This window comes from Apus apus, chromosome 13 (assembly GCF_020740795.1).
Source record: "Apus apus isolate bApuApu2 chromosome 13, bApuApu2.pri.cur, whole genome shotgun sequence".
NCBI lineage: Eukaryota > Metazoa > Chordata > Aves > Apodiformes > Apodidae > Apus > Apus apus.
This window is the reverse complement of record NC_067294.1, coordinates 17,154,174-17,178,693: the sequence shown is the minus strand read 5'-3', so window position 1 is coordinate 17,178,693 and position 24,520 is coordinate 17,154,174. Positions and strand designations below refer to the sequence as shown.

The following is a 24,520-nucleotide window of genomic DNA, read 5'->3' as shown; positions in this document are numbered from 1 at the left end:
CTTCCAGTCCATGAGGTGCACCCCATCATCCAGGTCCTGTGGCATGGGCTCGTGGTAGAGGGTGACCTGGACGGTGCGGAGGTGAGGGCCGTAGTGCACCACGATGATGATGAAGACAGCCAGGAGGACGAAGACGACGACGATGATGGAGATCATGGGCAGGGCATCAGACTTCTTGGTCACGCTCCTGATGATGGATGTGGGAGTGAAGGCAGCTGCCTCCTGGGGCTCGGGCTGTCTCAGCTGGCTGCTGGGCACAGAGGTGTTCATGGCTGAGCAGGCTGACCTGGGGCAGAGAGACACAGCGTGGGAAGGGGTGACCACTGAGCAGAGACCACCTGATGCCCTTATCTCCTGAGCTACTGAGGAATGGATCAGGGCTGTAAGTGCTCCCTCCCCGGGGCTTGCAGGACAGGATAAATGTTAATGTTTGTACTGAGATTGTAGGACAGTGCCCTGGGCACACTGAGCTGGAAAGGTGATGCCCAGTGTCCCCTTGTCCTGGACACTTTCTGCGTGGGGCTCATCCCTCCCCACCACACCTTGCTCCCTGGTGGGAGCCCTCCATCCTCCCCTCTTCACCACAAGCCCCACAGAGCAAATCCAAGACTTAAACCCCCCCAGGGGACCTCCCTGGGAGACCCAACCCCACCAAAACACACCACGAGGCATCCCTCGCCACGGCCACACAATCCCGTGGGAGCCAGCACGGGTGGGAGAGGCAAGAGGGGAACCCCTGCCCAGCCCCCAGGGGTACCTGGCCTTCCCCGCTGCACGGGAATCATCATCTCCAGCGTCGAGGCTGGGAAGCCGAGGGCAGGAGCAGCAGCACCTCCAGGACGGTTGGATCTCAGTGAAGGTGCAGGAGGTTCCTCCAGGCTCACCCCGGAGGCTGCCACGTCAGGGCTCCACACCCCCGGGGACTCCCCGGGGCAGAGGAGGAAGCGCCGGCTCATCCATCCCGCGGGCAGCAGAGCTGCTCCCTCACCAGCCGGTGCCACATCAGCGCCACCGACCCCTCCCTTGCTGGGCTTGAAAAACACGAGCCCTCCTCTCGCCCGCTGCGAGACAAGAGCCCTTTTGTTCGGGGAGAACTTGCCAACCGCCCCTTCGGCTGCAACCCCCCGGCCCCTGACGGCGGGAAACCTCCCTCCTTCCACCCACTCGGCGTTAAAATTGAATGAGGTTACAAAATGGGTATATAAAAAAAAACAACCCCTAAATATCCCCCTTCAGCACATGAGCTCTTTTCAGAGCCCGGCAGGGGGGACCCACGGAAGGCAGGTGGGGACTGTCCCCCCACCCCGGTCCGGGGATGCCCTGGGGTCAGACCCTCTGCCAGCTGGAGTGACCTTGAGCACATCCCAGAGCAGGAAAGATGGATCCTCCAGAGTTGTAGGCAGTACAAAACACACTGCTCCACCTTTCCATCCCAAAAGAACCCTGTTCTTACCTGCAGGCTCTCAGCAGACAAGCTGGGGTGAAGATCTGGGCTCTGTCCTTCCTGCAGGGCAGGGGGGGAGAACAGGGTGGTGCCCCATCCAGCTGGGCATCCAGAAGAGATTTGGCCACATGTTAGAGCTTCTGAGAATTTCCACTCATTTCAGGATTTAGTAAAACCTTAATCTACAGCATAATCTCTGAGCATCACATCTGTGCAAGGGAGAGAAAAACCCATGGGGGAGGCAGGAGCAGAGGTTCTGTGAAAGCAGAGGCTGCTGGTGGCTGCTGTGGGTCTGACAGTTTGTTTGGGGTTTTGGAGGTGTTTGAAGAGACCCACTGAAATGCAAGGAGGGGGGTACAGCTTAGGAGAACTCTTCCTCCATTCCTGCCCCCATCTCCTGGTGGTGGAAAGCAAGGACCTTGCTGGCCACATAAAACATCCCACTTGATGTAGCTCTGCTGCCCTCAGCCAAGCCTCTCTGGCTTTCCATGGGGCTACAAGAGAGGGCTGGACCAGCCCCTCAAGCCAGGAAACAAAATCCTGTGGATTTGCTTCCTGAACACCCACACAGACCCACCAGGATGGGCAGACAAGAGAGGCTTTCCCACAGGAGGACACTAAGACCCTTCTCCCCCCAAACACCCGTTCACATCCCACACAAGGAAACTTGTTACCTCTGAAGTTCAAGCTCTGTCAGCAAGGGACAGACTGACAGGACCTGCACAGACAAGTGCACCACAAGGTCAGGGCCAAGAAAACAAATGCCCCAAACTTGGCTGGTTGGGTAGCAGAACTGGCCCAGTTTCCCAGTTCCTCCCCTTGTCAAGGAACAGAGTTAGGTTAAGTCAAAACCTACTGTGTGCTCTGTGTCCTGTGGGGAAGGCTGCTGCTGCTACCTGAAAACCAGCTCCCCAAAGGATGCTCCTGAAAACAACATCCCAAAAGACACTCCTGAAAACCATCACCCCAAAGCCAGCATCCCCAAACCAGTACATCCTGGCTCCCAGTCTTGCTGGAGCTGTACAGGGCAGCACCAGCTGCTGAATTACCCTATCCACACAAGGAAAAAATATTTCCAAATCCCTCCTGGAGATGTTCAGAAATGCCCTCCAAGGTGGGATGGGAGGACCAGCTCCTTGCTCAGGAAGGACCAACACAGCCTGCAGCCCCTGGGGCTGATACAGAGAAGACAGGGGGGCCTGGGATGCACCTCCTCACCACAAAGAAGCATCTCCCACAAAACCCAGGCACCACCAAGCAGCTGCTGGGGCCCGAGGCAGGGCAGGCCCTTGGTGCTCTGCCCTGCTGCAAGAGCCAAACCCCCAAACACAGCGATGGCGAGGCTTCCTTTGCCGTCGGTAAGCGATGTCTCACATCCTCCCCGACCATAATGGGCTCAAACACACAGTTCCCTTGTGGATTCAGCCTGTTTCCTTCTATTCTTTAACAGGAAGCTGTGTGAGAGTCAGCCCAGGCAGGCAAATCTCTCCTCACCCTCTCGTCCCTCCCGGGATGGACAGAGCTGTAGTGGAGCTGTGGAGCCACGAGCTGCTGAGAAGATGCTGGCTCCGTCCGTCCACCCGCTCCTCTGGCTGTTTGGCTGTGTGCTGTTCAGAGGTGAGACACCCTGCCTGCACCCCGGGAGGGGGAACTGTGCTGGGAGGGGGAGCTGGGGAGCCTAGCCTCATGGAGGCTTCCATTGGAACAGGGAATATGGAGTAGCTGCCAGAGGCAAGCTCAGCCTTTAAACTGAGGGGTGTCAGGGCGCTGGGAAAAACGCGGCCGTAGCGGGTTTAGAGGGGTTCTTTGCCAGCTCTGGGAGAAAAGAACCTGTTTCCTGGAAAACAAAAGGAGTGTTTCTGCTGAGGGTTGTGATGCTGAGGTGTTTAGTAAGTGACTTGTGTGAAATAGCCACAAAGGTAGAACATTTAACATCTAGGACATGATTTTCCTCCACAGGTATTTTTCTTTGTATTTAATTTTTCCTTCTGTTGGTATAAATACAAGCACCATGTGCAGGACCCAGGCAGGCCCTGCTCAGGGACCTGGTTTAGTGGTGGACTTGGCAGTGTTTATGTTTACAGTTGGACTCGATCTACATTTAATCTAAATGATTCTTACTGTAGCAATTCTGCTCCTCTGGGATAATTCTGCTTTAACTTCTTCCCCACGTGGGTGGCAGCGTGGGATGAAGGAGCTGGTTTCCTGCTCTGAAGGGTGACAGGTTGTTTTTTCCTGCACCATCAGGCACCTCTTGTGCTGCTGACAGCTGTAGTAGCTGGGAGCTGCAAAAACATCTGAAAAGACATAGACTACAATGTCATCACTGCTTCTAATAGACAACCACATGAAAATAACATCTCCAATCTAAAGGTAGCATTAAATCATAGACTCATAGAATCAGGGAATGGTTTGGGTTGGAAGGGACCTTCAAGATCATCTAGATCCAACCCCACTGCGTGGGCAGGGACACCTCCCACCAGCCCAGGCTGCTCCAAGCCCCATCCAACCTGCCCTTCAACACTGCCAGGGATGGGGCAGCCACAGCTTCCCTGGGCAACCTGGGCCAGGCTCTCACCACCCTCACAGCAAAGAAATTCTTCCTAAAATCTCATCTCAATCTCCCCTCCTCCAGTTTTCATCCATCCCCCTTGTCCTCTCACTCCCTGCCCTTGTCCCAAGTCTCTCCCCAGCTTTCCTGGAGCCCCTTCAGGCACTGGAAGGTGCTCTAAGGTCTCCCTGGAGCCTTCTCTTCTCCAGGCTGAACACCCCAACTCTCCCAGCCTGGCTCCAGAGCAGAGCTGCTCCAGCCCTCCCATCATCTCCATGGCCCTTCTCTGGCCCCTCTCCAACAGCTCCATGTCCTCCTTATGTTGAGGGCTCCAGAACTGGACTCAGTTCTCCAGGTGGGGTCTCATTAGAGATGAGTAAAGGGGAACAATCCCATCTCTGGCCCTGCTGGTCACACTGCTGGGGATGCAGCCCAAGACACAAAGCAGGTTCCTGGGCTCCAGAACACAGTGTAACAGCCACCATGCTGGTGGCCTTCCCCCCTGCCATGGATCCTGTCTCCCTTTTTGCATTGATCCAGCAGTTCTGAGATGGCTTTCATTTGACCTATAATTTTTTAGCAAAGTCACTAAGGGGGTGCAGTAGGTGGGAGGAAAGCAGCTGAGCAAGGCAAAGCAGGTCAGCAGAGACACAGTGTCACATCACTGGGTCCCCAGCACCACAGGCACCTGGAGTAAGAAATTAGAGGCTTCTGAACAAGACAGAAGAGCTGAGAGGCCTCCCTGCACCTGAGGAGGTCAAAGTAACCTTGCAGGAGAGACAGAATTTGTTTTGGCTGGAAAATAATTCCTGCCCGTTTCCACACAGGCTTATTTTTATTTTTTTTTTACCTTGTGTGAGTTCATGAATTTATTAATGAATTTATTATTTCTTAATTTAAATGCCTAAGCACTCGCAGTTATTTCTAAAAGAAGGTTCAATCACTGTTATTTTCAAATTGCTGAAGTGGGAGAGCTTGGAACATTTCCAACCTGCTTTTTCTCCCCCAGAAACACTCCACAGAAAATTTGTCCAAACACACCTCTTCCTATGAACAGTTTCCATTACAATGGGGCAGGCATTTCCCAGACAAAAGATTTCCCCTGAAAAATTCCTCCTCGAAGCTGGTGAGAACCCTGCAGGATTTTCCCACTGCTGCTCCATCCACTGCTCTCTTTATCTGTGCCACAGCCAGTGGATGGATAATGCCATGAGCAGCACAGTGAATTAAAAACATATCAAAATACTTATTTTTAATAGAATTGAGAACATGGGGTGCAGCTGGAGGACAGAGACTGAGTTACCAGGAAACCTCCCAAACATGGTGCTTGCATCCTAAAGCTGACTCCTTGGCCAAACAGGAGTGGCAAATGCAACCCTGACCTAGAGAAGAAGGAAGAAAAAACAGGAGGTGGTTAGAAAATGTTTGTTCACAAACAAGCTGCTCCCTTCTAGTAACATGAAACCCTACAGATGACTCTGCAAATCTGACTGGAGTGGCCAGAGATGGTTTCCAGGAATTATATCCCATTTACAATAGGTGAGTCAACAACAGGTGTCCTTGGAGGCAACGGTGCTGGTAACCCAACACCAGGAATGCTCCTACTGGGAAAGCCAAGGCTGGAAAAGGGACATCTTGCAGCAACACCAGCAAAAGGCACCACTTGCCAAGCCTCAGCTAGAAGGTCTCACAGCCCCACTGCCCAGAAGAGCCCACTCAGCACAGCCCCACCACCACCAGAAGGAGGAAACTCCCATTTGGTCTTTTTTGTAGACCTATGGCCAGGGGGGTGTTTTTAGCTGAATCATCCCAGCACAGCAGAAAGGAGCAAAGTCCCCTCTGGTATCTCTGATTGTGGTGGTGTTTGGAGTTTAAAAAGTTTGAAGGAGACTTTGCCCCTCATGCCAGTAGCTCATGAAACTTCCTACAGATCTGGTGAAACATCAGGGACATGGTTAACTAGCACCTGGTTTCACAGGTTAGGAAGAATCTCATCATCACTGGCTCGTGTGAAACCACTGGAATGGGACCCAGTTCCCTGAGGTCAAGGTTGTTGATCCAGGACACAGTGTTGGGACAGGGACATCTTAGTACAGAAGCAAAGCTAGTGGCCTGGGCTTGCTACCCTACATAAAAGGAGACAGAGAGCTCACAGGGAGCTGTTGGTTGCAGAAATGTGAAGAGGGGGCTGTGGAGGTGTGGATCATGTCTGCCCACCCTCTGGAGCAAGCCAGACAAACCCTCCTGGCACTGGGACAGCCACCACTGGTTCTGGGCAATGGTGTCCCCCATCCTTCCTACCACCATCAGGCACAACTGCAGACTCTGCACACTCTTGAGGGCAGTACATCCCTGGGCAAGCAGCCTCAGACACAAAATTCAACAAGCTTCTCTCATACATTAGCTAGAAGTAACTCTGGAGTTGCTAAAAATCATGGAATCACCATGAAATTAGCGTGAGTAGAAATGAAGGAGAAACCTGTCACAGGTGATGATGCACAGGAAGGAGACACAGGAGCACTGGGCTTTGTGTCTGCCACTTACCACAGCCACATAGTGCTCCTGTGCCTTGCTTTCCCCAGATTTGAAATGGGGTTAATAAAATGATCTCTTCCATAAAGTGCTTTGGGAATAGAACCTAGGTGATATCACCAGGGTCACTCACCTCAAATCAGGGCTCAGATGGAGCCTGTCAGGCCAAGATGCTTTACCTGCTCTTGGGCTGCCACTTCTGCAAGACTCAGCACTCCAGACAGCAGCACTGATGTGCTGAAACGACTCCATCCAGGCAGGAATGTCCTTCAGCTGCTCCCCTGGGGTGAGGGCCAGGAGGCTCAAGAAAAGAAAGTGGAAAGAACAGGAATGATGAGAAACCCCTTTGCAACCAGCCTTTTATACCCCTTGTCTCCTGGGTCACTAGGTGGGAGCTGAACCCAGCAGATCATGTTCCTGCATGGTGGTTCATGAACACCACACAGCCTGGCTGCTACCAGCAACAGCCAAATAAACCTGGGGAAGCTTGGAATTACTGGAAAGAATAATAAACTTGTTAATAAGTTTGGAAAGAGCAGCAAAGAGCCTCCATGAACCTGAGGGAAGGAAGAGGTGTGTGGTAGGCACCTACCACTGATCCACCATGTTGGCTGTGCTGCTGCAGGGGATGGTGAGGCCTGTGCTGTCATGGGGCTCTGTGGATTCCTGTCCAGAGGGACAGTGTAGAAACAAACACAGCAGCTCATCTCCTGCAGCAGCTGGAGCACACAAACCTTTGGAACAAAACCATACAAACTGGTGAGGACCTCCTGTGAGGTGGCCTGAGCAACAGCAGGACCTCCCTGGCAGCCTCCCCAAGGTGCAAAGCAGTGCTGCTGAGCTAGACTGCAACTCCAGACACTTGCCCTGTGCCTCAGTTTCCCTATCTGCAGAAGACAAAGCAGTGGTAACACCACCCCTCTCGTCCAGAAAGGGCTTTGAGATCAAATGAATTATTTTCTTTTAATCTAGGAAGGCAAAAACCACACTGGGCTCTGGTTCCCATCAGGCCTGGGTAGGTGGTCACCCCCATCTTTCATTTGAACTGGGCATGGAGTGATTTCCTTCTCCAAACCCTAGGAGCAGCAGAGCCAGGAAAAGGGCAGGACCCACTTCACCTGCATTATGGAGACCAGGAGTGACAGAGATCTAAAACAAGCAGCTCCAGGAAACTGGAACCAGTATGCAACTGGGAGGGTGATGGTGCAGCAGCCTGACAGAGCAGGTGTTCAATCCCCAAACACCACAGAGCAGCGGTGGTGCAGCCAGGAGAAAAGTCCTGCTGCTTTCCTCCTCCAGGAACAACCACCTCCCATCTCAAAATCAGACCTCAGCACACACAGAGATGTGGCAGAGCCTGCTTCACGCACATGGTTTCCCCACACTGTCTCCCAGCTTGTTTTCTCCATTCAATTAGTTTTTGTCTTCTGCTAAGATCTGCTTCCAGGACAGCTCACCAGCAAGGAGCACAGAGCACAATGCTCAGACAGGATGTCCAGGCCTGGGTGCAGCTCTTGAGGAGGAGCAGAGAAAGGCTAAGATTAATTTCAAATGCTGCCAAGATCCAGGTTTAATTCCCAGCTCTCCAAACTTTCCATAACACTTTAGCCAAGTCATTACAATTCAATACCTCTTGGCGTGGAGCTGCCAAAGTCCCTATGTCATTTGGGAATTAGACACACACCTCTGTGGATTTGGGACCTGATTTAGGCTGTCAGTCATCCAGCCTGCACAATGACTTTTCCTCCCTCTACTCCACCATTTCCACCTTACCTGTTCTGCTGTGTGACCCTCAAGGCAGAGCCACTTTTTTTAGGTGCTTAATAAAATGGGACCTAGGCAGAGCTCTCTGCTTTCCACATTTCCTAATAAAGGATTTTTTTCTTTCTTTTCCATGTGAAAGCCCTAAGAATTGGGTGTTGCTGCTCTCGGCTTCTTCAGCAGCTGCTGTACTTCACCCAGGAAGCAGCTGCACTTGTGTTCAGCCCTCAGTATATTTTTACCATGAGTAGTTTGATGGAAGTGCCAATATAGGAATTGAAAAGTCTAATTTTAGGTGTCTAGGTCTCTTTTCTGAAAGCATTTTTTCACCCAACCTGCAAGCTGAGGTTGGGTGAAACACAGTGTGCTACCTGAGGACAGGCTGGACATAGAATCATAGAAGCATTTAGGTTGGAAAAGACCTTTAAGATCATCAAGTCCAACCTTTAACCCTACTCTACCATGTTCACCCCTAAATTATATCACCAAGCACCACTTCTGTGCATTACCACATCTCCCCCCAAAACTGCCAGGGAAGGAGAGTCCAGGGTTACAAATTATCAGGGACAGATGGTCTCTATCACCAGTTCCGAGTGGCTGGGACCAGTCCCAGTGCCTTCATACTGGTGCCAAAGACCCTTCCATATGACTCCATACCTCTATGAACACAGACTGGGCAGCACGAGCCCTTCTTAAGCCTCTGAAGTGCTTCCAGCAGCTGGCCCAGGTCTCTACCACAACAGTGCTGCCATCCTCTGATGTAAAGGTTGAGGTTTTTAAATGTCAGGGCCTCTTTAGTCAGCAGCTGGAGAAACCACTATTTAAATACTACAATTGCCAAAAATAATACCTAAGCAGAAATACCAACTAGTCACCTTTTTTTTGGTTTGTTTTACATCATCTTTTTGTGCCGAGTGAGCAGGACAAGCTGCTGGCTCTGGGAACACCTCAGCTGCCATGAAAGAAGGCTCCACAGAAAGAGCCCTGTGCTCTCAGTCTACCACTCATATCTAAACTGACAGAACTACTGCAAATAACAGAAATCAAAAATTGCCCTGGAAAAAATCAACCCAAAACCAGCTAGCTCTGAGTCAGAGCTGAGATGCCCCTGCAGCTGATGTGCTTTTCTGCAGCCCTGCAGCTCTGGTGAGTTAATCAGGAGTTTCCCATTACAGTGAGAGCAGAATTTCCCATCGTAAATCCCTCAGCAAGCTCCCTGTCTCCACCTAGAACTGCACAACCCGGCTGTAAATCACTTGCACCCAAACACACAACAAATATCTTGGCAGGGCTCACGCTCAGTGGCGAGTCACTTGAATGGCTTTGATGTTTATTGCCATTACAGCTGCGTCCTCGTTATTATTGCTCCCTGTTTATATAGCCAGGGCCCTCCATGGAGAGGAGTGGGGCTGTGTTGGCAGCAGCACCAGGAGGAAGCAGCTTCCATTTGCACCAGAATCCCCTGGGAATGTCTGCAGGGAGCCACGACACGTGGCACTTTTTTGTTCATACCCATCCTGCTGCCCAGCCCCACAATGTGACCTGGGGCTCTTCCTGCTCTGCGTACATCTGTCCCCCTCCGGTGTAACTCAGCCAGGATGCTGAGCACCTTCACCAAAAGAAAACACCTCACAGAACAGGAGTTTGCATTATTTGAGTTGGCAGGGAAGGCATAACAAGCAGCACTGGCCAGAAGTCAGAGCCAGAGTTGCTCTGCTTTGAAATAATGTGCGGTTGTGTTTATAGAGCCAGGGTCAGTTACTCCTGAGCAAAGTGCCAAAAGGGGATCTCCATCCCTGGGCCTCTTCTCAGCAAAGATCAAACACAGCAGAGCAAGGCAAGTGTCTGCTTGACCAGGTGAACTCCAGAGATAGAGCACTAGGAAAAAAAAAAAAAACAACAAACCTGCTTATTCATCTTAGTTATGGTAACCTCAAGGTTTAGTGTTGCAAACTGAGAACTTCTCACCAGCCAGTCCTCTGGTGCCACCTTCAGTGAAGGGCTGGGCTGTGGTGGAGGAAAGTGTGGAGTGTGATCCTCTTCCTCCTGCCCTAGCAGCAGGGATGCTGGGGCCAGCCCATGGGATAGTCCCATCAGGGATGGAAGTGCAGGTAATGTCATCTCCCTTGCCCTCAGCTTCCTCCCATCCCTAGAGGCTCCACTCAAGCTCCCAGATTTCTCCTCAGCTGCACCAAAACCAGTGGAATAAACTCCCAGCTCAGCACCTTTATCCCCCTTTTCCTTTGACAAAGACTAAGCGTAGACAGTAGCTCTTCCTTCAGCAATTCTTGATGCTTGCATGTCCCACACACACTAAAAAGCACCTGTGATTACCTAAAAAAGAAAATGTGTTAGAAGCAGCTACTTTTCCCCATGGAGGAACAAGACAATGGCCTCCACAAGGACAAAGAGGAGCTGTTTGAGTTTGGCAGCTGCTAGAACATACTGGTCCCTGTGATGACCTCAGCACATTATTTTTGGTGCTGAATTTATAGAGAGAACCTGAAGGCATTTCCCAGACAACATCCAATGTGCTGTAAAGCTGTTAAAGAGGAGGAAGCCCAGTGGCAAAGGAAAAACTTGGCAAATTCTTGGGATTGATGGAAGCAGCCCAGGTCACTGCACTGACTCTCCATAGAGTCACTGGGCCCCCAGGGAGCTGGCAGTGTTCCACAGCACTCCAGGAGACAGGGCTGCAAAGGGGTGATCCCCCTTTCTCAAAAGCAGCATCTCTACCTCTTCAAGAAGGGCAACTGTGTGCCCCAAGGATCTTTTTTTCCATTAAATTAGTTGATTTAGTAACTGATGTTACATCTGTCCATAATCCTGTCTACTCTTCTAGACTGATGTTCACTTAAGCTGCTCTTCAAAACCTGCAGAGAAGGTTCTCCCACACAGTCACTTCTAGCAATTCACTGTCCTTACGTTAAGACAGTTTCCTGTTGCCCAGCCTCTCCTTTCCTTACTGCAGTTAAGTCCCTGGTTCCTGGTCCTTTTCCCAATGGATTTAAGAACCTAATTAGTCCCTTCCTCTCTGTGCAATTAAAGACCTGATCATGTCTCCTCTTCAGGAGACAAAGAAAGGCAGGCTTTGCCAGCCTGCTGTCCAGTAAGCTAGAAAGGCATGGAAAAAATCTGAAAAGCTAGGTCTGATTTTCACAGCCAAATCCTATCTGTAAAGAGACCATGTTTTATTACGTATTCCCTATAATTTACACACTGTTTTGGTTCCTGCTTGGCTGCAGTCATTGTCATAAAGCCTCAGACAAAAAAAACAATGATGGCTCCAACACCATTACACGAGAAAAATGCAATAAATCAGGAACTCTGTACAGTCAGACAGTCCTGAGGGGTGGGCTCTGAGCCAAGCCCTGATAACCCACATATACTGGATGCTAAAGACCTCATTCCAGACACACACCATTCCCAGAACATCCACCTGATCTCTTTCAAACACCTACCACAAAGTTCATCACCTGCATCGCCTCCAGGGCTGCTGGTGAGACAGGGGATGTTGCAGGTTGTGGCTCCTCTTGCCACAGCTAGAGCGAGGTAGAGACCTGAAACAGGTCAGAGCAGGAGGGTTTTAGAAGTGCCTGGTCCTCTCTTGGGTGAGAAGGAGCCTGAAGATGAGCTCTCTTGCAGGCTGGCTCATGAGATGTAAAGCAGCAGGTGAGATGAATCTCATGTACAGGGAGGAAAGGTTCTTACAACAGGACAGTGAACAGGAAGGATTCAGCCTTTACTGCTGCACCTTTTTGTCCAAAACCTTCAGTTGTTGTGGGATTCTGGTGAGATGGATCACCAGTGGGATCTGGTTTCTCTAACTGTAATGTAATTTCTTTCATTAATCTCAACTACAGACAGCACCAGGATCATCAGCAATAACCATTTAAAAATACCAACTAGGATGTGCATTTCCAAAATGACACACTCAAAGTCACCTTCTCAGAGATACATCAGTTGTTTGATTTGAGTATTTAAAGTGCATTTACATTTTCCAGTTCTTAACCCCACAACTGGGAACTGACATTTCTTTTTCCCATTTTAAATAGCAGCATTGTTGCCATCTCATCTAATCATAGGACTCCAGGAGCTGGGGCTTGAAGAAAAACACCAGAAATCCTGAGAGTTGGTAATATGGAGCATTGGTACAGGGATGCTTTCTCATAAATCCAAAAGAAAAATAATAAAAACAAACTAAAATGCCTTTCAGTTGAGAAACCAGGGACTCAGTGCATCATCTACAACCCCAGGAGAACAAAGCCTTGCACTGACCTAGAGGACTAGTCACCATGACCAGGGAAGGCAGCTCCAAGTCAGTCCCCCAGCTTCCCAGGATACAAGCACAGGGGACAGAAGGATCACAAGGAGGAGACAGAAAATAAAAACAGTCCCATCAGCTCCTGGAAGCCTTTACAAACCTCATCCATCCACTCTTTGAGGTCTCAAGGGAACAAACCATTCACATGTCTTACCTCTTCACACAGCTCCAGAACACAGGTCAGCCTCTCTCTGCCAAGACCAAGCTAGAGACAAACAGCTCCTGGGGAGAAAACAACTCCAGTGATTTGTAAGGCCTGGAATTTTCCCTGTCCCAGAAGCAGAGGCTCTCTGAAAGCTTTGGCTCCATCTGGGGAGGAGGGTATTTATTCTGTGTGAATGAACTAATTTACCCAGAACCCAGTAGTTTTGCACTTGCCTTTGCTAATGCTGTTGGGGAACTCACATGTTTCAAAGTCATTCCTGCAATAAATGAGGAAAACCCAAACCACAACACCAGCAGGAACACAGTAATTTGTTGATGACAGTCAGATTATCACCACTAATACTCTTATTCTTTCATTTCAGGTACTACAGCCTCCACAAACTCCTCTGTCCACACTGTAACAGGTACCTCCTGGGTTGGGATCTGTTTTCTGTGTCTATTTGGATGTGGATGCACATGCCCATGTGGGGATGCAAATGTATGGTCATATCATATCATGGAATCATAGAATGGTTTGGGTTGGAAGGGACTTACAGATCATCCAGTCCCACCCCCCTGCATGGGCAGGGTTGCCTCCCACCAGACCAGGTTGCTCCAAGCTCCATTCAACCTGCCCTTCAACACTGCCAGGGATGGGGCAGCCACAGCTTCCCTGGGCAACCTGTTCCAGGGTCCAGGTTGTCCACCCTCACAGCCAAGAATTTCTTCCTAATGTCTCATCTAAAACTCCCATCAGCTGAAACACCTTCTCCATCTATCATCATTCATCCCCAGATTTCCAGGGATGGTGCCCCAGGAGATGACAATGCCTGGCTCTTTTTGTCTGGAAGAACCATGTGGTGGCCAGGAAGCCTAGCAAAAACAGAGGGATCCTGCCTCATCTTTGCTCCCTGTTTCCCCAGCTGCTTCCTTGCTGTGAACATGCTCTCCTCCATGGATCCAAGAGCCAAGATGCCTTTACCCCGAGGTCCCTATAGCCACACCAGTGCCAAACCCTCTCCTAAGTATATCTTGGCCCCATCACCTTTTCAGCTCTTACTGGCCACAATGGCTCCTTTCCAGCCCATCCTTCAACCCTCCCTATAGGGATGCCACCAACAAGGAGCACGTGTAAGAGACATCACCTCCACGTCTCTCTGCTTGTGTTCCAGGTCAATCCCAATCAACACCACACAGCCCTGAAGTGAAGAACCATACCTCAGGTAATAACATCTGAAGGGAGACATCCTCAGGGGCACCCTGGCTTGTAACAGGTCTGACTCCCAGTACAACCCAATATTAAAGGGGGCAGGGTGGGTGGGAGCAGTGGTGGGGAAGAAGAAATTGTCTTGCAAGGGCTCCTGATCCAGCCAGCTCAGCCCAGAGGAATGAAGGAACAGGCCTGAGCAAGAACAAGGAAAAATAACTAAACTGGACAGGGACTAAAAACTTCCAGTGCTTCACACACCCTCAGCACCTCCATACAACAGGTCAACACATTCCCCACTTCTCCAAGAGGAAAAGGGGAAGTTTGAAGAGGCTTGTCCTAAGCTGTAAATGCTTGTGCCAGCACAGGGACTAAACATTGCCTCAGCTCCACTTGAGTTATTCATTTTGGGTGTTTTGATTTGCTCTCCACCTCCATTGAAACAGCAATCACTCATTAGGGCTGAAAAATATTTAAAAGTTAGATGAACCTCTGAGGAATTCCACTCCTGTTCTCCTCCTCTGCTGAAACCAGCCTCAGGACACTACAGTGTGCTCAGACAGAAGCCCTGGGAGGGGGTGTCAGGAGGTGTCAGCAGAAAGTTACACATTTGGGTCTGAAAATACACAAAACCAAGGGATCTCTCCAGCTCCAGATCCATATCTGTTAGCCCACTTGGATATTTGGAGAGAGATCTCTTCCTGCTATGTCAGGGGGAACAAAAAAAGTCTTTCTAAGCATAGCTACCCCTCCAAAGGGAACCCAAAAAGATAAAGGAAAGAGATGGCAAAAAGATCTCAGATTCTGCTTCCATGCCTTGTAGAAAAAAATTTATTCCTAAATTCTAATATTTTGGTGAAGCATTTGGATAAAAGGAAAAAAACACAACAACCTTAAAAACATTTTCACTCTTCTCATTTTTATTGGAAAGCCAAGAGAAGCCTAGAGAAGGAACTGACCTATACATTCTAAGCTGACGAGTCACTCTTCCTTGCAGAGAGTTTATTGAAAGCTTTTTACCTCCATGTCTTGTTCTGGATCATTTTCTTGCTATGCAGTTTAGAGGAGCAGGTTGGAGCAGATGACAGAGCCTCCAGCCCACTGCAAAAACTGAAGTATCTGTGTTAGAGACTCCCAGTGAAACAGCAGTCAGCCTTTCAGATAACAAGCAAACACAAGCAGGGGTGCCTGGCAGCTCTAGCCAGTTAAAATGTCCAGCAATAAAGATATCTTAATTTTCAAAGTGGGGAAAACAGAGGTTGCAAAAAGCAGACTTTCTCCCCGTTTCCTGAGCTCTGCCAGCTCAGCACCTTCACACACTAAAAAAATGCAAAACTCAGTGCCAAAGTACAAGAGCTCCCTGACTGTGGGCAGGACAAGTTTCCTTGTCCATTCGTGCCTGTGCTTTCCCCAGCAGATTTTCCATAACTGCCAAGGAGCGTGAGGACTCTTTGCAGCAGCCATGCCTCCTCCAAGCTGTTTCTGGGCAGAGCTCTTTGAAGTAACCCTGTGTTTCCTCTGCAGAGCCTTCAGTAAAGTCAACACCACCAGCTGACTTGAAGCCCACCTCTGAGACTCAAACTACCACAGCCACATTCTCTTCCATGGCCACAACACTGCCAGCATCCACTGTGCAAGGTAAGTGTGGAAAACCCATGTGTTTGCTCAGGCAGGACCTGTTCACGCATCCCTCCTCATCCAAGCAAAACCGGGGCCATCAGGAAGACTGGACTAGTCCACACCATGCTACTTATTCAGTAGCAGCAACTTTTGAATGAGTCTTTGCTGCAAGAGTAGCTGCTTCCAGCTCTCCACAAGCACTGGGTTGGACACAACCAGGACTCTACACATGGCAGCTGCAAAGCCCCTAGCAGAAAAAACTGACCATGCTTTACCAGGTGATGTGTGGAGGAGCTACAGGCACCCCAGCTGACCTCTCCCAAGCTCATCTCTCATGTGCCTTCTCCAAACTGACTGCACAGCTTCCTAGCTGGACCTCTTGACTTTTGTTTGGAGGGGAAGTCTCATGCAAACAAAGTTTTTTATGCAATGGAGACACCACATCTCTCTTAGCACAACTAGAAGAAGCTTCAAGACTTAATTCTCCTTTCCCGTTTTTCTTGTTATGCAGATGAAAAGTCCAGTGGAAGCAGAAGCACAGCAGCTTCACCATCTCAAGGTACTTTGTCCTTTTTTAAAGTAACAAAAGGATTGGATCATTTCATGACAATTCATTTACTCATTTCACATCATGCAGGTTACCCAAGCATTAGTCTCTTCCTTGGGGTTGAACCACCAGTAACCCAAAATCATGTCTGTTACCCTTACAAGCAGTGATAAAACACAAGACTGAATGCACTTAACATCCTCTGCCTGGCATGAACTTCAACAGTTGAAAGACTGGTTGATGTTCAGGAAAAAAAAGCTCTTTGAACATCCTTTAAAAAATAAAATCTGCTTTTGACAGTTTGCTTAACCCAGCCTGTGAGCAAAAAATTGGCAATTCAGTACAAGTATTCTGAGAATAAGGGCAGAATCCAAAAGAGTGGGAAGACTGAAATCTGACAACTGAGCTGATTCCCCATTGAAGATTCACCCTCTGATACCTGCAATGGTCATGACAGAGACTGTTCTGCCTCTCCAAGCACCTTTCAAGATCTTCTCTAACACAAGCAAGGTTAAAAACCCATGGTCAGCCTAGCCTGCACAGATGTCCAACCAGCATGTCTGTGCCCAGCCAAGCCAAGAGCCCTCTGCAGCAGAGCAGATTGCTATTAATTATAACCCTGCATTAGATCTGAAAAGCTCCATACTTCTTTGACTGCAGCAACATTGCTGATGCTTCCAAAAGTGAAGTCTCCTGTTGTGTGAAACCAAACATTTCCCAGGGACAAGGTGTCCATGCCAGGCTCAGCAAACCACAGCTCCTGCCCGCTGCCTGTGGCAAGAACAATTTCAGAATGAAACAAAGGGTTTGATGAGTGGTGAAAAAATTAACCAGCACTAGTCGCTGCTTCTCAGGCCTGTTCTGCTCCTTGTGGTTTCTGAACCAGTTACATTTGTTATTTCCTACCTTTTCCCCTTTTCATCCCATTTCTCCTTTTCCTTTTGACTTTTGGCAAAATGCATGTTCTGCAGCAGGGATGTTTTCTACAAGGCAGGAGCCCCAGCTTCAGCTGCACACCCTGCACAAGTGCCAGGAACTGTTTCACACTTCTCCAGGCAGCACATACTTTTGGCCAACGCTGCTTTGTGAAGGTGGGGATGGAAAAGGAGGAAAGATCATTCTATTTGACCTACAGATGATCTTCTGAAGTTCTAAAGCATCATTTTTGTCTCCTGACAGGGTCTGTATCTCTTCACTAAGGTCAATGCAGATTACCTGGCCTTCAAGACACATCCAGGGGGCAGCAAAGGGTTTTTTCTCCTCTGCAAAAGTGAAACACACAGGCCAGCTTTAAATTTGCTTGCACAGGCTTTGGAAGCAGCTGCCACAAACCAAACAGCTTCGTGTGAGCCAGTTCATCCCACTGAGAACTGGAGTCCTTGCTCAAACCAACCTGTGCTGCCACAGCTAGACTACATATGGTGTACAAGTAGCCTAACTCAAATGAGCTTAATTACTTCTAGATGACCCAAGACAGCACACCCACTAATTCCAACCTCAAGGACAAGCTGAACAGTCAGTCCTCACTCATATTCTGCAGAATTTCTTCCCCAACCTGACTTTTTTTTTTTTTAAAGTCTCAACATCTATGAGCAATAGCAAATCTATAACCTTCCCAGTTCAATCTTCCAGTATTCAACAACTGTATCTGTCCCAAAAAATTGCCCAGGGAAGCTGTGGCTGCCCCATCCCTGGCAGTGTTGAAGGGCAGGTTGGATGGGGCTTGGAGCAGCCTGGGCTGGTGGGAGGTGTCCCTGCCCATGCAGGGGGGTGGGACTGGATAAGGTTGAAGGTCCCTGCCAACCTAAACCATTCTATGAGTCTACAATTCTATGAAAACTGCATCTGGGACTGCAGACCCTAAACAGTTATACAAGAGCTTCTGTTGGAAGTTTCTGTTTGGAGTTTCTGTTTGGACATGGAAAACAGCACAAAGTGTGTTTTGTGGGAAGGTTTTAGCTCAAGTACAAATTCTATGTTTTCCCAAGTATCACCAGCACCACTGGGAATCCATTCTCTCTAGCATGCCCATCAATTCTTTTGGGTATCAGCTGACACTCAAGGATGAGACTCACATTCTGCATTTCTCTGTCCAGGTCAAGAAGGTCAAGGTCTGTCCACAAGAAGTGAGACTACCAGCCCACAAACAACTCAAGGGGCTTTCTCCCTTCTGCCCCAGAGAGGTGAGTACCTCTAGACATTTTCTAGCCCTTTTCATAGCCAACAGCAAGGCCATCACACTGCTGTCTTCAGGGCAGCACAGTGAATGGCCAACAAGTACCTAAGGGATACTGACCATCCCATCTAGCCCTTGAAAAGCCTGTGAAGCTCCACAGAAGCAGCACTTGGAGGCAACATCTTAAGCCTGAGAATAGCAGTTGCAAGGCACAGCAGGGAAGGTGCCACTATGGGCAAAAGGAAGAAGGACTTTTCTATAAAACTGTCTTTTTCCCCTCTTGTAGGCACCTCAGAGCCAGTCACCCCGACACCAGAGACCTCTGGCTACTTGCCTGTGCCCACTCCCACAGATGACAAATCACCACTGACGGTGGCAGCTTTTGGTAAGGTCCCGTGCAACCTGAGGAGAGGAGGGGGATTTGTTTTGCCAGGCCACACTGTTTTGGACACCCAGCTTCAAAGATGCCTCCCTGGAGATAGCTTCACAGTTTTCTTCTTTAGCATGCCCAAACCTGGAGCTTCCAGAGTGCAAGGGAAAGCCCTCAAGAAAAAGACTTGTCACCAGCAGGCAATAAGGCACCTAATAAATACTCCCAATATACAAGGGACAAAATTTGAAGGTCCACCTGAGCTTGGGATCTTGCTCCCAGCAGCAGCTCCACATTAGGACAAAACCTGGGCACATGGTCTCTCTGACAGGGTCTAGAATAAGTCTACTTGTAGACAATTGTTCTTCCCTGCAAACCTGTTGGGACTGCATTCCCACCCTGCCTTACTGCCTTCCCTTGTACAGCTGCACCCTGCTTGGCAGGAAGCAGCCAAGACCTCTGCATCCTTCAGGCTGTGGAAGGATGGAGCAAGAGATGCCAGACCTTCACCTGGCAACAGATTTGAAGACAGGCACAGGGCAGATTTCAGAGACCTGCTCTGCCTTGGCTCAGCCTGTTCGTCTCCTCCCATGAGGACTAGCAAAAAAACAATTTGCTCATTTTTTACCAGAATATTGAAAAAAAAATGTTATTTCAGAAGCCTTTTTAAAAGTCAAGTGTTAATCTGATAGTATAATTTGTTTATACACCCCAAGGGAAGTCACAAGAAGTCCTGAAACAGTCTTAACAGGACAAGATCCCTGTGCAAAGGCTAGTTTGATTTATCAAGGCCAGATGTCACAATCAAATCAGCACTTGGCCACTGGCTTATGAGACAGAAGATCATTCACAGCCTTTAGCCTGTCTGTCCCCATTATATTATGTATTTATCTGACTTCATACACCTTTAGGATAAGATCTACCAACTCTAGTAGGGATGTATTGACTTCAATCAATCCCTAGAGTAATCAGCTGACTTCCACCCTCCTGGCACTGCCTTGCCAATTAAGTAATCAGAGCCCTTTGAGGCTACAACACAAGAGTATAAAACCATTCACTCTAGTGACTGTTTCTCTGCCTATTACATACCATGCTCACGTTAATAAAAATCCTGATTTCCTACCCAAGTTTTGATGACAGTCAAAGTCTCTCCATCATCCCAGAAGCTGAGAACAGGCCTGTTGCTGTATCAATCACAGCCAGTTCTTTCCTCCATCCCCAGGTGTCATCAGCTTCATAGTTATCCTGATAGTGGTTGTCATCATTCTGGTCAGCGTGGTCAGCCTGAGGTTCAAGTGTAATCGCTCCAAGGACTCAGAAGGTATTTGCTTGGGACAATCTGTCTTTCCCTAATCAAAAAGCCATCCATTCCAAGGTGGATCTGGCAATTTCTAAAAACTGCTTTTAAAAAGCTTGATACAGGGGGGAAGGTTTTGGATCCACACTGGAACACTGATTCAGCAGTTAGGAATGTTGTACGACCACCCCTCTAGAGCCCCAGCCCAACCCCACCTGCACAAGGAAACTCTCTCAAGTTTGCAGCAGTTAAATGTGCAGGTTTCCAGAGGTGGGCAGCCCTTCCAGCAAATGCCATTGAGTTTGACACTCCTTTTCCCTGGAAATCCCATTTCCTGCTAAGCAGTGCCCACTAGAGGGCCAGGCTGCTCTGCAGCAAGACGGCGACTGCCAGAAGACAAAAGGATGCCAGTGACACAACAGGCACCAGAGCATTCCAACCTGTGTGCCACATTATTTGAAGAATTGTCTCTAATCAACTCCCAAGTATCCCCGTGGTGTCTCTAATCTCATTTGGATTTCATTTACAAGGCTGTAAGACGTAATTCTGCATATAGCTGACTCATTTTATTGCTTGGCTGTGATGTTTCCTCACCTGTACCTCAGCAACTGCCTTTCTCCCTCCAGACAAACAGAAACCAGGGACCTCCATGGTGTCGGAGAGGTAAGGCTGCTCACACCACTCACATCTGATTGCAAGCACCAATTTGATTCCAGAACAAACCTTAGCAAGAAAAAGAGGCTGCTTTGGTTATTTCAGGCAGAAGGAAGCATTTCAAGAAATCTTTGAGACAGGTAAAAATAAGTTAGCATTGATAGCACCTCATCCTCTGCCTGATGGAGTGGGAGGTAGAAGTTCAATACCCAGAAGCCTCGTTTCAAAACTGCACTGAAGGCTCAGCACCTTCCAAAGGCAGTTTGCTTGTCTGTTTTTGCTGAGATACAGACTTGAGGTCTCAACCTGGGTTTCTGGATCTCAAAGCAGCCTCAGTGAGACAAAATCAGGACCCTAAAAATATCTTCCAAGACACCTGTTAATGTTACTTAGCAAGAGCAGGATAAGGGGCCCCCAGTCCAGAGACCTTTGGAAGAGAAGCACCAAGGGGAGGATGATCCAGCTGAAATCCACGGTCCATCACTGCTACCCAAGAGAAGAGGCTGCATGTGAGAAAGCAGCAGGAAACAAGCTGGAAGGGACCAAAACATGTCACTCCCCCTTTTCCACCTGATAAGTTTCCTATCAAAGTAATAAACCCTGCTTAGGAAAGAGGGGAGGGACAGCAGGAGCAAAGTCTCTGATGCCTAATTTGTATCATTGGTTCCCAAATACCCTCAATGGTCATGATCCAAGTGATCTACCACCACTGAGACAGGACACACCAGAGGACAGGATGGTGACCCCAAGGCATCCTAGTCCCCAGCGTCATCCAGTCTCAACTGGCACTAAATGCATATCCCATTCCTCAAGAGAGACACTGGCAATACCCAAGCAGCACCATCAAATGTAAAAATGTCCAGGGCTCCCTTTGTGGGACAAATCAGGGCAGGGGACAGAAGGACATGGCAATGGTTCCTTTTGTTTCAGTTCTGCTAATGGCTGCAGGGCTAGAAGGTATTTTGGTCACTGAGAACTAGATCCAAACTGCTCCCTGATTCTGGCTACAAGTGACAGTGGCATTTGCCTCCAGTTGTGCACAAAGAAACTCCCTTCTCTCATTTTCCAGAGTAGCTAATGCTGCCTTCTCTCCACAACAGCTGCTCAGCAGGCACAAGCCAGAAGGACAACAGCATCACTCTGATCTCCATGAAGAACATCAACATGAACAACAGCATGAGTTACCCACCGTCAGAAAAGGTTCCTCCCCTTTTAAACCTTGCTTTTTAGAGGGTTAGCTGGGGATTATTTCCCTTGCTGGATAAGAGCATGTCTTTGAGATATTCCTTTGCTCTCCAATTCCTTCAGAAAGGTAATAAAAAACAGTTGCCATCAAACCCCTGGAGGTCCAAATGGGTTCCAATGAGCCCAGTGAAAGTTTGGGTTCATCTCAGGTTCATCCAAGCTACCTGAACTGAAGGTGTCAAGTACACCTCGTGAATACAGGTGCCATCACCTAGGGCCAGCCATCAGAGCTGGAGTGTTTGTCATTAAATGTAAAGAAGTCAGCCTTAGCTGAGTCAAGCTGTCACCCTCCAGGCCCAGCTCACCACACTCCTGCTCCACAGGTGATGGTGGAGCACATTCCCACCAGCACTCTCAGATCCACTCTGCACAAGTACTGCACATAATGTGGTTTAAAAGCTAAACACTAAAGCTAGCACTAGGACTGAGCTGGAGGGAACACTTTGCTTAACTTCTTCTGCCAGCCCAACCAGGCTGCTGATGCACCATGTTTTGTTCCTTTTGCAGGTGCTTTGAAGCCAAGGACCCTGAGCTTGAAGCTGAGCATTACAACAAGCAGTGACTTTCTAGGTTATTTTTTTTTTTTCTCCCTTGGGGAAAGAGCAAGGGTGGACTTTATGGATAAATTATTATGCCCTTTCTGATCAGTACTTTTACAGCAGCATCCCAGATAGCTTCCTCACCTGGGGTCTAAGGGCTTTCTCCAGTTACAGCCTGCCATGCTCAATGGTTGTTGTCTCTTTTTTTTATTATTATGCCTTCAAATCCTCAGATTAATCCAGCAGCAAGAAGCACCAAGGAACCATCTACTTTGCTAATAAACTGCTGCCTTAGATTAATGGCCTTTAGAGTCTGTGCCAGCCAGTTGCAGGCTCATTAATCAGCAGAGCCCCACACTGAGTCAAACCCCTGCATTAGAAAAGCACCATCTGAAGCTGACAGCCTAATGGGACACAAATGGCCAAGGGCTGGGACAAATCCCAGCACAATTGCTCCAAGCCCCTTATCCTTGGTGCCCTCATTGTCCCCGCAGCAGTGGGGATGATCATATCCACCTACCTCACAGGGTTGTTGTGAGGCCACATTAATCAACATCTGTAAAGCATTTGGAGAGCCATGAATTAAAGGTGCTGCTGAAATGCAAATTGCCACTTTAAATCCTTCCTTATTAGTAACTGAGCTGTGGGCAGGCAAGTCACTATCTTCCCTCAGGGCCAATATGCTCAAAGAAGACTCATCTCAAGTGAAGAGAACATGGTGTCTGCACAGGCAGGGTTTTATCTGAGTGTAAAAATAAGTGGCTACAAGCAAAATGCTGAGCTACCTCAGCTCCTTAAGTTTGATAGTCAGAGTCTGCTGGGAAAGCTCCCATCTCCTGTACCACTGCTTTCCCACATTATTCCAGCACCAAGAACCACCAGTGCACCCACAAACCGCCACAATAACAAGAACAGTGCAAAAAGCTCATGTTTGGTTGGCTCCAAGGGTGATGGAGACATCAACACTCAGGCTCCGTATTACTATCAGGGAAACAACACATAGCTGAGTATCTCTGGAGGTCTCAGCTGCCTTATTTAATGCACCAAAGCACTAACCATACCACTAGAATGATAGAATGGTTTGGGTTGGAAGGAACCTGAAAGATCATCTAGATCCAATCCTTCCGCATGGGCAGGGACACCTCCCACCAGCCCAGGCTGCTCCAAGCCCCATCCAACCTGCCCTTCAACACTGCCAGGGATGGGGCAGCCACAGCTTCCCTGGGCAACCTGGGCCAGGCTCTCACCACCCTCACGGCAAAGAGTTTCTTCCTCATGTCTCACCTCAATCTCCCTCTTCCAGTTTTCATCCATTCTCCCTTGTCCTCTCACTCCCTGCCCTTGTCCCAAGCCCCTCCCCAGCTTCCCTGCATGCTAAAAAGTCCCTCTCCCTATATCTAAACATCTGTTTGCAAATTAAACACATGGAACAAATCCTGAGGGCCAGAACTTCAGTCCTAGCTCTTTCCAGAAAAGGTCACACAGGAGAAGGGGCCACTGTCGGCTCCTGGGCTGGAGGCATCAGGGCTTAGGGCAGGTGGGGGGGACTTGAAGCTCCCCCAGCACCACCTTTCCCTGCCACTTGTGTTTGCTTTTTGCTTGGCAGCCTGAAGCACCTGAACAGCGACAACAGCGCTTTGCGAGGATGGGCTTTCCCAGCTCCCGCAGGGTGGAAGTTAGGGGCCGGGGTCTCACCACCCTCACAGGGAAGCACCTCCTCCTCACGTCTCACCTCCACCTGGGAAGGAGCGGCAGGAGAAGCCCCCGAGAGGCGCTTGGCCGGGAGGGCGCGGCGCAACCACCTCCCCGCGCCCCTTCCAGCCGGACGAGCCCACCTCCCGCAGCCCCTTCCCGACCCTGGAAGCGTTCACCGCAGCACTGACCTCACCTGGGGACTCCATGGGGGGAACACACCGACCTGGGGGGACACACCGACCTGGGGGGACACACCGACCCGCTCCCCTCAGGCGCTGCCTCAGGCGCCGCGCGCCTTTCCCGCCCTATTTAAGCCCTCCCCTCCGCGCGGTGCCTGCTGGGAGTTGTAGTCCAGGCGGGTTAAGGACTACAATACCCACCGGCCCCCGCGCGGCCGCCTCTCGCTCAGGCGCT

At 49.3% G+C, this 24,520-nt stretch overlaps 1 protein-coding gene and 1 long non-coding RNA gene across 4 annotated transcripts; one reads left to right on the top strand and one right to left on the bottom strand.

Annotated features, from left to right (window-relative positions):
* Positions 1-762: 762 nt before the first annotated feature.
* Positions 763-13,009, bottom strand: LOC127389917 (uncharacterized). Of its 3 annotated transcripts, XR_007890764.1 has the most exons (6): positions 12,767-13,009; positions 6,661-6,828; positions 5,299-5,377; positions 3,566-3,741; positions 1,454-1,653; positions 763-1,061 (listed from the first exon to the last, which is right to left on the bottom strand). It is a non-coding gene; the product is annotated as an uncharacterized LOC127389917 (long non-coding RNA). The 3 variants fall into 3 exon arrangements; XR_007890763.1 differs by having other exon boundaries at positions 763-1,653; XR_007890765.1 differs by having other exon boundaries at positions 763-1,545.
* Positions 2,965-23,017, top strand: ECSCR (endothelial cell surface expressed chemotaxis and apoptosis regulator). Its single transcript, XM_051630931.1, has 11 exons — positions 2,965-3,061; positions 13,140-13,181; positions 13,929-13,979; positions 15,488-15,601; positions 16,095-16,142; positions 16,493-16,508; positions 18,549-18,691; positions 19,899-19,997; positions 20,600-20,636; positions 21,728-21,827; positions 22,380-23,017. Exons 1-11 carry the CDS (start codon positions 3,004-3,006, stop codon positions 22,386-22,388), a joined length of 717 nt encoding a protein of 238 aa, XP_051486891.1. The 5' UTR covers positions 2,965-3,003; the 3' UTR covers positions 22,389-23,017.
* Positions 23,018-24,520: the final 1,503 nt, after the last annotated feature.